This window comes from Chrysochloris asiatica, unplaced genomic scaffold (assembly GCF_000296735.1).
Source record: "Chrysochloris asiatica unplaced genomic scaffold, ChrAsi1.0 scaffold00013, whole genome shotgun sequence".
Lineage (NCBI taxonomy): Eukaryota > Metazoa > Chordata > Mammalia > Afrosoricida > Chrysochloridae > Chrysochloris > Chrysochloris asiatica.
In genome coordinates this window covers 35,343,990-35,357,330 of record NW_006408531.1, presented here as the reverse complement: position 1 = coordinate 35,357,330, position 13,341 = coordinate 35,343,990, and the positions used below count along the sequence as shown (strand labels likewise).

Here is a 13,341-nt window from a genome sequence, read left to right as displayed (position 1 = left end):
GAGAGTGAACTGCAAACCACAAGGACAGCAATTCTAGCCTACTAGCTTCTTTACAGAAGATGAGACTTTCTGCTCCCACAAAGCTTTACAGCCTTGGACCCCTCTACAGGGTCACTGTGCATCAACCCCCACTCACCCCAAATCCATGGCACTTAGAATAGTATTCTAACTTTTTGTTTGATATTTCAACTGACCCTTATTTCAAGGCTATCATTAGCAGCTGCTTTTCCTTAAGCACTAACATGAAATGAGTCTGCAGTTGCCCCTGCCTAAAGCCATCTGAACTGCAAAGTCAGCGGTTCAAGCTCACCAGCTGCTTGAACCTATACAGGGTCGCTATGGGTTAGAATTGACTTGACAGCACTTAAAGAAACAACAACAATGTACTAGTGCCAAGTTCTTTTGCAGAGGAAAGTATATCTGAGTATTACAGTCACCTAAATTTGAACTGTTAAAAAATTAACACACTATAGTCTTTGAATCCATTTATTTATAGATGAACACAGCCACTCAAACTCATGACTATCAATACACAAAACAGACTAGGGAATTAGGCTGAATTGTTATATTTCACTTATATTAATAAATATTTTATAAGAGGCAAATGTAGATTTTAAAAGCTTCATTAAGACTAATGTCATACACGTAATTGTTTCTCTAAGTTAACTGTCATACTCCTTGATTTTCAAGCTGAAAGATTATAATGTATACATTTCACTTAAATGGTAGCAAATACAAATGCATTTTAAACAACTTGTGAACTGTACAATCAGTAAGCAGAAGTTTAGTCTACAGCATTTTATCATTCACCTGGCCTGAGTTTCCAGGTAGAAGACATGCTAACCATCAGCCAACATACATAAATTATCTACCACTAATAAAGAGCTCTGGTAGCATAGTGGTTACCAATCAGGCTGCTAACCTCAAGGTCAGCAGTTCGAAACTACCAGCTGTTCCACGGGACAAAGATGAGGCTTTCTGTTCCCATAAAGATTTGCAACCTCAGAAACCCTGTGCAGGGTCACTGAGTCGGAACTGACTCCATGGTACTTAACAACAACAACAATCAGGTACAAACTATAATATGCATGTATTTTTAATAGAAATTACTTTTTAATGCCAGAAAGAATGCTAGCTATTTTTGGCAGACTTGGAATTTCCCAGCTTAGCCACTAATCAGAGCTATATGAGCTGTAAGTCTGTGCTTCAGTTTTTTCATTTTTAAAATAAGAACTGGAATAAATTTCACATAAGTGCCTACTTGATCAATATTAGTCCAATACTTTAGCTTCTGCCTGCCCAGTCAAAGTTTACCATACCTTTGTTTTTCAAAACTTACAATGTTTTATTAAATAACATTCTTCTAACTCATGATTTTTCTTTTCAAAATCTTTGTCTTTCAGTGTTGCTAACATCTCCATTCATCTTACTCCTTGCCTGTGTTTATAATGACCAAAATAAAGTTCATTAGGAAGGCAAGGAAGAAGGTCATCCTTATTCAAGAACAATGAAAATCTAATTGGGTATTCAATTTAGTACCTACCATTGCCAACCTGTCAGCCTCAGAAACCCTAAAAGGGTAGCTGTGAGTTAGAACTGACTTGACTGCATTTAACAAATTGCCAATCTGATGTTTCTTAAAGGCTCTGTGCCTCAGCTCCCATGCAAAACCTATACTGTTGTTCACTGAACACTTCCTACCTCTTTAAGTTTCTTATCTTTTATCAAAAATTTCAAACAGCTGGCATAGAAGTTTTTTATATAACTTTAGAATAGTCTATTTGCACTCCCCTTTAAGGCAAGGCATCAAAATTTGAAAAGGCAGTCATACATTCCCTCTAATACTTTCTAAAATAGCTTAATTGCTAACATTTTAAGAAATCAACCTGTTAAGCAAACAGTTTCATTTTTAATCTAACTTTACACAGATACACAGCAGAGGATAAACCTAAGAATGTACACTTTACCTAACTCACTATCAGATTTATGAAACTCTCCACTGTAGTTTATTCTAACAACACACATATCAATGGGCTTGGCAAGAAAAAATGAAAAAAAAAAAAGGGCAAGCTGTAAAACCAAATTCATGCCAGATCAACAATGGAAAAGTTGTAAGGGAAAGGTGCACGTGCACACACACACACTCACACTTTACAAAAATTGGAAATACTGTTAATTGCAGATAAGCAATGACTGAAGTGGGACTTTCATGCCAGAAGTCCCATTCAGTCAAAATCACGATTTGTAAGAACAAGTGGTGCCACCAGTGTCCAAACATACAGCACGATGCCAATCCAACTGGAAGAGATTTTCACCCAGACAGCTGTCCACTGACTTTTCATCTCACGAGAAGGCTCATACCTAATATTTAAGGAAAACAAAGAGGGAAGGGGTAGCGGTGGATTAGTAGTCATCAGGCATATTTATAAATTTCATTACTGAAAGAGTATTCTTAGTATAGAATTTATAGCAACAGATATATAGTTGCTGATTCACATCTGCTACCTGGCTTTCCACATAGCTTTAATAGATGGTGTGAAGATAAGTAAATTAAGCAATTTTCTTTAATAGGCTAAAATAAATTTATTTTGAAACACATTACATAACACTAAGAGGCTCTTCATGCTTTTCTGGGTTCAGAGAAATTAAATGTGACCTCTGCAAAAATAAAATACTATTACAAACCCACTGGCTACTCCTCAAAAACTCTTCACAGGGTAGTTGTGAATCAGAACTGACTCAATGGCAATTACAGTATATCTTCAACCTTGTAAATTCTTAGATTTACAAGATACGTAGGAAATGCACCAAGAATTTAGCTGATTAGTTAATGAATTATACCAATAATCTTTTTAATCTAGTCTAAAAATCGACTTACCTGAGAACAAAAGTCTTAACTTTTGAAAACTATTTGGATTCTTATAGCTAAATATGGACTTCTGGTGTGGCACTGCAGGATCAACACTGGACTATGAACCACAAGGTCAGCAGTTCAAATCCACCATCTACTCCTCAGAAACCCTATGAGTTGGAACTGACTCGACGGCACTTACAACAATACCTCAATATGCTCCAGAACAAAAATTCTTTATATTTTTTAAAATAATAAGTATCAGTAAAGGCTGATCTCAGAAAACTGAAGTGTAAAGAACCTTTTTTTTTTTCCCTATGCCTTTTGCTAGTACTGAAAACCTTCTTAACAACAACTACTTACAGGACCTCTTGCGTTTGTAATAGTTAAAAATAAAAGAAGTTCAAACCATATAGTTTATTGCAAATCTTAAAATAAATCTTTCCATAGTTATTTGGACAAAATGAAAAAAAATGTAAAACACATTAATGTAAATTGCTACCTTTCTCTTGCCAGAAGTTTACTTATGGATAAGTGTTGAAGTAATAAAAGCATACCATTGGGAAAAAAATTCTTTTGCAACAACACATCAGAAGTGGATGAAATCTCTAAATTATTCTATAGGAAACTACAGAGGTACATTACCTCTCAAGCAAAAGACAATTAAAAAAAAAAAAAGAACCAATTTAAAAATGGGCATAGGACATGAACAGATACTTCACCAAGAAAAACATTTGGGCAGCCAACAAACATGAAGAAATGTTCATGATCATTAGCAATTAGAGAAATGCAAATCAAAACAACAATGACGTATCATCTCACACCAGAAGTAAAAGCGAAGTTCAAAAAGGCAAAGGACAATAAATGCTAGAGAGGATGTGGAGAGACTGGGATGCTCCTACATTGCTGGTGGGAATGTAAAATGGTTCAACAACTCTGGAAAATGGTATGGCACTTCCTTAGAAAGCTGGAAATAGAAATACCTTATGATCCAGCAATTCCTCTACTTGGTATATATCCACAAGAAATATGAACCAGAACACAAGTAGATATATGCTCACCAATGTTCATTTTCACAATATTTCACAATGTTCAAATTCACAATAGCAAAAAGGTAAAGACAGCCTAAGTGTCCATCAATGAAGAATGGATAAACTTTGGTATATTTGAAGAATAATACTGAAGCTATAAACTACCGTATAACATGTATGAACCTGAAGACATTATGCTGAGTAAAGTTAGTACAAAAAAACAAATATTGCATAAGACCATTATCGTAAAACTTAAGAGACCCATACGAAAAGGAAGGAAAAAAAAAAATTCTTTGTTGGTTACCAGGGGCGGGAGAGAGGGGACAGAAGAGCACAGGTTAGGGGATAGTCACATCATAGCTTGGGTACTGGGGAGGGCAATATAAGTAGGAGAAGGAGGGTGGAAGAACAAGGTAGACAGGGGAACACTTAGGTAGGTTTGCATGGGTTATATGGGACAGAGATACATAGTGATGTAAGCGCAAACTTGGAACAACAGGGCTCTCTGATACAGGGATCCAGGCATAGTCTGAATAAGTAAGAGAAGGGACATAATGTTAAGATACTTGACTGTCTTATGGATATTGGTTACTGTGCCTACTATTTTAAAATAGACACTTGAGTAGGATAGAAGGGAATATCGGGAAGCATGATTACAGAAAACCTGTAAGCCCATCTTTAGGTATTTAGGAATACGTAAAAGGAGTACTAGAACTAGCCCAGTGAAATAGAATTCTTGCGGCACCTTTGTAGTGTACAGGACCTTAGGTAGAATCCTGAGCCCCACCCAGAACCTTCTGAGTACAGACACTCCCACTTGAAAGGACAAGCCGACCAGCCTGGAGCAATTAGAGGAACAGAAAACACTTCTTGAAAGAAAGACAGACCAGCAGGAAAAAGAAAAACCCAAAAATGACAGTCTGACTGGCTACCAGAATAAGCAAGTTGTTCACCAGATAGCCATTAAGGCAAGGAATCAAGTGCCTTCAGGACAAACTCCCTACCAAGACTGAAACTGAAAGGGAACACACAAGTAAGCATGTAAGCTTTCTGGTGTCTATTGGTCTACATGTGAGTGGAAGTAGCAGAAAGGCAGTAATGAAGATGTGGGCTGAGTTCGACCACGTTCTATAGACTCCTATTGACCTGGAGATGAAAGAAGAGTGAAAAGGGCTGGCTGGTGGGAGATTTGGAGAAACTTGGGAACTCCTGAGCCCATGGACACTGACCTAGCCACAGAGGGCTAGCAATGAGGGTGAAGTGTCCAGCTGATATGAAGTGGGGGGAGACACACAAGAATGTCCAAACTTGCAGATAGTACCCATCTGACTAAGCTTCAATGGCTTAATGACCAGAGCTCGACTAGAGGAAATTAAAGAAATTTGATAAAGGAAGCAAGTGCAAATTGCTACAATTTAATGAACTTGAATTATACTTATGGATGCAGTAGCTCAAAATACTTAAAAGGGAAGAAGTCTGCACATCAAAGATCAAACTTATCCCCTCTGTACACAGGGTTGAAAGGATGGACAACTTAGACACTGGCTACCTAGAATGGAAAAGGAGCTCTGGTAGCGTAGTGGTTAGGAATCAGGCTGCGAACCTAAGGTCAGCAGTTGGAAACTACCAGCTGTTCCGCGGGAGAAAGATGAGGCTTTCTGCTCTCGTAAAGATTTACAGCCGCGGAAACCCAGTACAGGGTCACTATGAGTCGGTTCTGACTCCACAGCACGTAACCACCACCACCACCTAGAATGGGGGAGGGAGGTAAAGGGGAGAGGGGTATAAAGGCATGAAGTGGCTGGCTTACAAGTTTTCAAGTTTAGTTTCAATGTGTGCAAGGGAAGGTAGAAGAATCCCCACTTAATAGTTTTCATCTTGTCTAGATGGGTCTAGTGAAAGGAGATGGGGATAGGATTCTTTTGATTCAATAGTGAGTAATTGTTATCCTAACTAATTGTGATTGTCACAACTGTAAAGGTAGACATTTTGTAACAAAAAGGGGGGAGCAGTTAATCTTACATTCCAGGAACAGAGACTCTAGAACCATCAAGAGAGAAGAGCATGAGCAGAATGTGGGACCCTAACCAGAGAAATAGCAACAGCACAGATGGGGGCAGAGGTGATGGCATGGAGAGCTAGAGCAGTTGAGGACCCTAAACTCATGAAAAAATAAAGGTTGTGTGCTGGCGGCCAGGAGGCTAGCTTGTTTGAATGATTATGTATTCTTGTGTGTGTCTCTGTGCACATAAAAACAAAGAAACAGAAAGAAAGGAAAAAAAAAACAAAAAAACAGAGGGAATCAAAGTGTTAATCAATGATGCACGGAGGTGACTGTAATCACTGTAATGACACAAAATACAATAGGTAGTGCAAAACTGATGTCTTCTGATGTAAACTATCACTCAATTCACAATAAGAGCTTAAAAAAAATACAATTAAAAGTTTTCAAGAACTCGAAGATATCTACAATAATGTAATCACTTTGATTTTAAACACTCCAGAATTTTTAATGACAAAGTTCAAAGAGAAGAAGAAAGGTGGGATCTTTTACTACACTATGTCAAGAACTGGATACAGTAATCAAAATAAATAAACATGTAGTATTAGATATAAACTACCAACATGTATTCCTGGAGTTGGAATTATCTCAGGCTTTCTGTTATTAAATCAAGGAAGTTACCATTTCTCACAATGATCCCACTATGCATTTAGCTCAATATTTTTAATTTCACTTGAGAAAAGTACTTCCTGTTTTGTGATGAAAAGCCATCAAGATTCCCACACCCAAATTCTCATCAAGTACGTACCTGTACCAGTTGGTAAGGGTCATCATGATATAAAGTGAAGCCAGGAAAAGCATGAAGTGAAAGAAGGAGTAACTGTAAGTGACACCATCCCTTTCATTATCTATAGCTCGGCGAGTGTCATCTCCATCCTCCAGGGACCCGTCACTTCTGGCTCCACCGTCTTCTATTAACGTTGATTCATCACTTGTTAGAGTCAGTTTGTTAACCTGACTATTGTTGGAAGTACGGATGCTGTAGGAAAGACAGGGTTTAAGAAGAGAAGGAAGAAGGACATTTCCTTAAGAAATGATTCAGAAATAAATAACTGGATTTTTATTTTTTAATTCTAGTTTTCTTTACCTTGAATAAAACACACATAATAAAAACAGGATTAGTCCTATAATTCCTTGAGCATGCCACCACTGGACAGACTGCCCGTCCTTTGGAGTACTGCTTGTTGTATTGTAGCCAATTATGCTTAGTAGACTTGGGTTGCAGTTTGTTTCTATGATATAAACAAATAAGATCAAATGAAAATTTGAGAGTATCATTGAAAATAATTTGCTTTTCAAAGCAAAGAGTTCTTTTTAACTCTGTTAACAAAACCCACATAAATTCAGTTTTACTGAAAAAGGTAGTAAGTATAACAAAATACTTAAAAACAACATATTTATTAATGAAACATTTTAAGTATTATTTATAATGCTAATTTTAAATAAGTACTTGAAAAACTTAAATAATTTCATTTTCAACCTTATAAGGTAGCTGAGTTTTATGAACTCCTTATAAATAAGGCCAACACTTTAAAATCAGATCTATAAGATGGATTGACAGAGTTACTACAACAATGGATTCAAACACAACAACAAATGTGAGGATGCAGAACTGGAGAGTGTTTTGTTCTGCTGTACAGAGGGTCGCTGTAAGTCAGAACTGATTTATGGTCCCTAGCAACATAGATAAGGAGCCTTGGGGACACAGGGTCAAGTATGTGGCTAACCAAAAGATGGGCTGAAACAGGTAAGGCAATAAATGAAATTTAGAAAGTGTCAGTAACATTCTAAGAGATAGGAGTGTTATTCAGATGCCCAAAACCACAATGTACTAGGGCTTTTATACTGTATATTCTGAGATTACAACATTTATCAGGTTTATCTATTTGCCAAAGTACATGGTTAAAAGCAGCAAGACAGCTTACACACAAAAATACCCCATTAATTACTAGAATCCTAATAAATGATTTTTAGAAATCACCAAGTAAAGTATAATGAACTAATTCAGTTTTCCTTACTCATTTATAAGAAACAATTAAAACAGGGTTGGTACGTATTCACTGAAGTGTCCAAACAAGTCTTTTCTCCCATGCTTAGTCAAGCATGACTTTAATGAAAATGATTCTTAAAAAGCCCTAAGGAAACTTTCTCTAATATACTAAAGAATTATTTCTCCAACTAGTGGTAAAACACCTCCAGAGTTTACAAACTCAATGTATTAGATTCAGATAAGTTTTATGATTTTTTGTTTTCTTAAAAGAAAAGCTGTTTATATAAATAGTAATTCATTTCTCATTAATTTGTCTCCACCCTCAAATGGCATATCTGGTTTCTCTTCCCATGGAACGGAACAGGCTTATAGTAAGTCAAATTATTCTATTCAATTACAAGACAATTGTTCTATGCAATCTGAGACAAAAATAATGACAAAATGATGCTACACACACTTCCATCAGCAAGCATTTGAACAGCTTTTCTTTCTTTATATAACTGTCTTATGCACTGTGCAAAATACAGGTGTATCTTTGAATTTTCAAATTAACTTGCTATATATAGCCTTCTTATAATAGTTAACGAAAGAAAACACTTGATGAAAAAATATAGCAATACATCAAAGATGAAAATATTATTTCCATTTTCTTTATCCCTCTTAGAGTTTAATTTTAAAATAGCTTAATCTTATTTTATTGTTGTTGTTTAGTGCTGTCAAGTAGGTTCTGACCCACAGCGACCCTGTATAGGCTTTTCAAGGAGTGGCTGATTCAAACTGACTTTGCAGTCCAGCGCATTAACCCACAGCACCACACCAGACTCCAGCTTAATCTTATAGTCATCTTTTAAAAAAGAAAACCTGCAGGAGTCATTGAAAAATAAATAAAACTAAGCATACCTGGTTCATTGGTCATAGCAGACCATGTCAAATACATTGTGTAGACTGTAATTACTGAAGACTGCAGCAAACCAGATCTTGGTTGTGATTCCTGAAGAAAAATATTAATATTGATAAAAAGTCTAACATCATTTAAGGTTTATAAAAATTTACAAACACAGAAACTTCAAAACAAAACTAATGATAGATATAAAGAGCATACTTGGATTTTGGGCAGTATAGACATTACAGAAGCACCAATGCAGAGGAGCATGTTCACACTGATGAATGCCTTATTCTCTGAACAACTGTCTGGATGAGTGTAGTACACAAAGAAGAGGACTATAGCAACTAAAGACAGCAGGTAATTCAGAGCTGTAGCAGATAACAAGGCTGTGAAAAAAACAAAATTGGACAGTTACAGAGTTTTGTCACAAATATTAGGAATTAGGCATATAGCTTTGTTTTAAAAACATGTTATTTTTCAAAATATGTATTTTAAGTAACTAACATTGTCAGCTTTATGTAGGCTATCAAAGCAGTTAAGAATAATTGGAAACTTTTTCAATGAGGAGTCTTACAGCCTTTAAACATGGTTCACTTTTACATTATTGCTGTTGTTGTTGTTAACTGCCATCAAGTCGATCCCAACTCATAGTGACACTGTAGAGTCTTCCAAGGAGCAATTGGTTGAGTATGAACTGCCGATCTTGTGTTTCAAACGGACCTTGCTTTTCAAACAGATCTTGTGGTCCAGTGCTTTAGCCAATAGTGCCACACTTCAGAGCACAATAAACTAACATTCTAATAAGCCTTTTACTATTAGTATATGTACTATAGTTTGCAAAATATTCTCACATACAATGTTATTTGTTAAATGCCATCAAGTCAATTCTGACTCACAGCCACCCGGTATATGATTACCAAGGAGTGGCTGGTGGGTTTTAACACCATCTTTTCTGTTAGCAGCCCAGTGCTAATAATACAGTGCCACACCAAGACTCTTCATATGCATTGGTGCGGTGATGTGCTGTCTAGTTGGTTACAACCCGTAGTGACCCTGTATAGGGTTTCCAAAGAGTGGCTGGTGAGCTTGAACTGCCTACCCTGTGGGGTTCAACCCGACTTTACAGTCCAACGCATTAACCCACAATGCCACACCATGACTCCTTCAACTCATAGCCACCCTGTAATTGGGTTTCCAAGGCTATACATTTTTATAGGAGCAGAAAGTCTTAGCTTTCTCCTTAGAAAGGGCCAGTGGATTTGAACTGCGGACCTTGCAGTTTGTAGCCCACTGCGTAACTCACTCTATCACATAAATTAGCCTATAAAAATAATTAAAGTATTACTTATACATTTTTAATTAAAAATAATTTGATTAAAATTAAGAAACATAAAATCTTAATTTTCATCCTAAATGTTAAGCCCATGAAACACTGATACTTTTCCTCATCCACTAAAATGTTTTTAAAGAAAAATTTAGCAAGGCTAAGTCATAATTACTTAATAAGACAATACAACTGTCTTCTGTGTAAATTTAAATATCTATAAAGTTTTAATCTTTATGCTAGCATAAGCTCACTATATCTAGATTTGCCTAAATGAGAGATCATCTAACAACTATTTACTTAATGTCTACATAGTTCTTGTTCTAGGAATAAAACAGAAATTCCTGTATTAAAGAATATATTCTATATAAGTAAATTTTCAAAATGACAAAAGCTTATTTCTTTGAGACAGCCACTGATAACAAACATCACAAACTAGTAGTATATGAAGCATATTAGACAAGCAGATTATGTCAGATTTAGAGAATACTATGACTTAAAAATAAGGAGCTCTGGTAGCGTAGTGGTTACAAATCGGGCTGCGAATCGCAAAGTCAGCAGTTCAAAACTACCAGCTGTTCCCCGGGAGAAAGATGAGGCTTTCTGCTCCCGTAAAGATTTATAGCCTCCAAAACCCTGTTCAGGGCCATTATGAGTCGGAACCGACTCCATGACACATAACAGCAACAACATAACTTAAAAATACATTTTTAGAGTGGAAATTAAAAAACATTTCAAATAAAAATCCAGATTTGTAGCTTCTTATAAATAAAACAGAAAAATAATCAAGCAACCATAAGGTCCACATTTCCATGTAGAACTGAGCAGCAGCTCTTTAGATGGGTCACTCACACTCTAATTCATAATGCAGTTGTTGTTGTGAAGTGCCGTTGAGTCAATTCCGACCCATAGCAACCCTGTATAAGGTTTCCGAGGAGCAACTAGTGAGCTTGAACTGCCGACCTTGCCGTTCAAATGGCTTTGCAGTCTGGCGTATTAACCCAGAGCACCACTAATGCAGTTGTTAAATGCCATCAAATCGGTTCCAACTTCTAGTGATTCTGTAGAGGGTTTCCAAGGAGTGATTGGTAGGTTTGAACTACCTACCAATTAGCACCCCAGTGCTTATCCTACAATGCCACACTGTCCCTACTATTTGTATGAGGACAGAATCTATGCTACACTTAATCTTGGTTACTTGGTTTTCCTTCTCTCGTTTTTCTTTCCTGTTTCATCCCTATAATCATTTGAGTTTTGATCCCCATTTTAGAGTATAAATGTAGGACTCAAGCTCATAATTATAAAGGAATAAACATTAATCATACTACTATAAGAATTCTCTTAGGTGTTATTGATACACATTAAAGGCATCCTATACACTTATAAAATGCCTCAGAGTTGCTTTTTATATTTTTGTTTATATCTATTTATGAAGTACAGCACTGGATGTCTATCTGTTTCTAGCAGTGCTCTACCTTTTGCCATTTTACTTCTAATTTGTTATAGGTGAGGTAGTGAGACTGTAGAGAATTTATCTAAAATAAAAAAAACCGCAATAAAAAACCATAAAATGTACATTCTTTAAACAACGTAAAATTTAGCTATTTTGGTTTCTTTGGGGATTTTCTGGTATTTGAGTACGTTCTTAATAGGTTTGTCAAAAGATTTCTCATAAGTAAAGTTGTCGATATACAGATGCTACTCAAACTTTTATACCAAAATTCTGTTCAGAGGAAATGAAATAATAAAACCCATGTTTCTCTATGATCCACATACTTGCTCTCACCTTCAAAGTTTAATTATTTTGAAGACGTTCTCTGAAATAAAAGCTTACCTGCATACCAACATCTCGAGTTTCCTTCTTCCATTTTTTCGACCCAGGATTCATTCCATGAATGGGCAAAGTCAATTAGTAAGACTAGCTGTATGAGGATGAAACAAAAGGCACCTGCCATGCCCACATAAAACCACACTGAAAGAAAAAAAGCATACATATGAATGGCTGGTTCAGTTTTTACTGCCTTTACACAATCACAGTACACAAAAGGAAAACTACAGTTTTTTTTATCAATATCCTAACTTGGCCAACTAGGAAATATAGCAAAACAAAACAGTATTATACTTCCAGGCAGCCATTATTTCAGTTTCTTTATAAAAATAAACATCCATTACACAAATTTAAATATCTTACCAGTTGTAAAAGTTCCTTCTGGAATAAAGAATGCCCCAATAATAATTGCTATTGCTGCAGCAAATTTAAAGAACCAGAATCTGTAGCAAAAAGAAAGAAAATTTTTAATTAAAAATTTTATTCAACAATTTTACATATGAAATCTTTTAAGACCATCCTAAAGAATACCTATATTTTATATTCTCAAAATGAAGAGAAACAGCTGTAAATATCAGTTGAAAATCAGAATATGGAATGTACAAAATATGAATCTGGGAAAATTGGAGGTTTTCAAAAAATGAAATGAACACATAAACATCGATATCTTGGGCATTAGTGAACTGAAATGGACTGGTATTGGCCATTTTGAATCTGACAACCACATAGTTTACTATGCTAGGAATGACAAATTGAAGAGGAATGGTGTATTCATTGTCAAAAAGAACATATCCAGATCAGTCATGAGGTACAATGCTATCTGTGATAGGATAATATCCATGCGCCTACAGGGAAGCCCAGTTAATACCACTATTATTCAAATTTATGCACCAACCACTAAAAACAGTGAGGATGAAATAGAACTATCAACTTCTTCAATCTGAAATTGATCAAACATGCAATCAAGATGTATTGATTATTACTGGTGAATGAAATGCAAAGGTTGGGAGCAAAGTGGAAGGATCAGTGGTTGGAAAATATGGCCTTGGTGATAGAAATGATGCTGGAGAACGCATGATCGAATTCTGTAAAACCAATGGTTTGTTCATTTCAAATACCTTCTTTAGACAGCATAAAGACGGCTATACACATGAACCTCACCAGATGGAATACACAGAAATCAAACTGACTACATCTGCGGAATGAGATGATGGAAAAGCTCCATATCATCAGTGAAAACAAGGCCCAGGGCAGACTGTACAACAGACCATCAATTACTCATATGCAAATTGAAACTGAAGCTGAAGAAAATGAAAAGTCCACGAGAGCCAAACTATGACCTTGAGTATATCCCACCTAAATTTACAAT

The 13,341-nt window shown here is 36.0% G+C and overlaps 1 protein-coding gene across 1 annotated transcript in view; it reads right to left on the bottom strand.

The window, feature by feature from the left end:
• Positions 1 to 2,225: 2,225 nt before the first annotated feature.
• SERINC1 (serine incorporator 1) overlaps positions 2,226 to 13,341 on the bottom strand; it is a 29,176-nt gene continuing 18,060 nt past the window's right edge. The window contains exons 4-10 of the mRNA XM_006834698.1: positions 12,336 to 12,415; positions 11,979 to 12,116; positions 9,037 to 9,206; positions 8,835 to 8,925; positions 7,032 to 7,176; positions 6,693 to 6,923; positions 2,226 to 2,361 (exon numbers count right to left, since the gene is read on the bottom strand). Of these exons, the coding sequence (XP_006834761.1) occupies positions 2,226 to 2,361; positions 6,693 to 6,923; positions 7,032 to 7,176; positions 8,835 to 8,925; positions 9,037 to 9,206; positions 11,979 to 12,116; positions 12,336 to 12,415 (991 nt within the window). The remainder of the gene's footprint in view (positions 2,362 to 6,692; positions 6,924 to 7,031; positions 7,177 to 8,834; positions 8,926 to 9,036; positions 9,207 to 11,978; positions 12,117 to 12,335; positions 12,416 to 13,341) is intronic.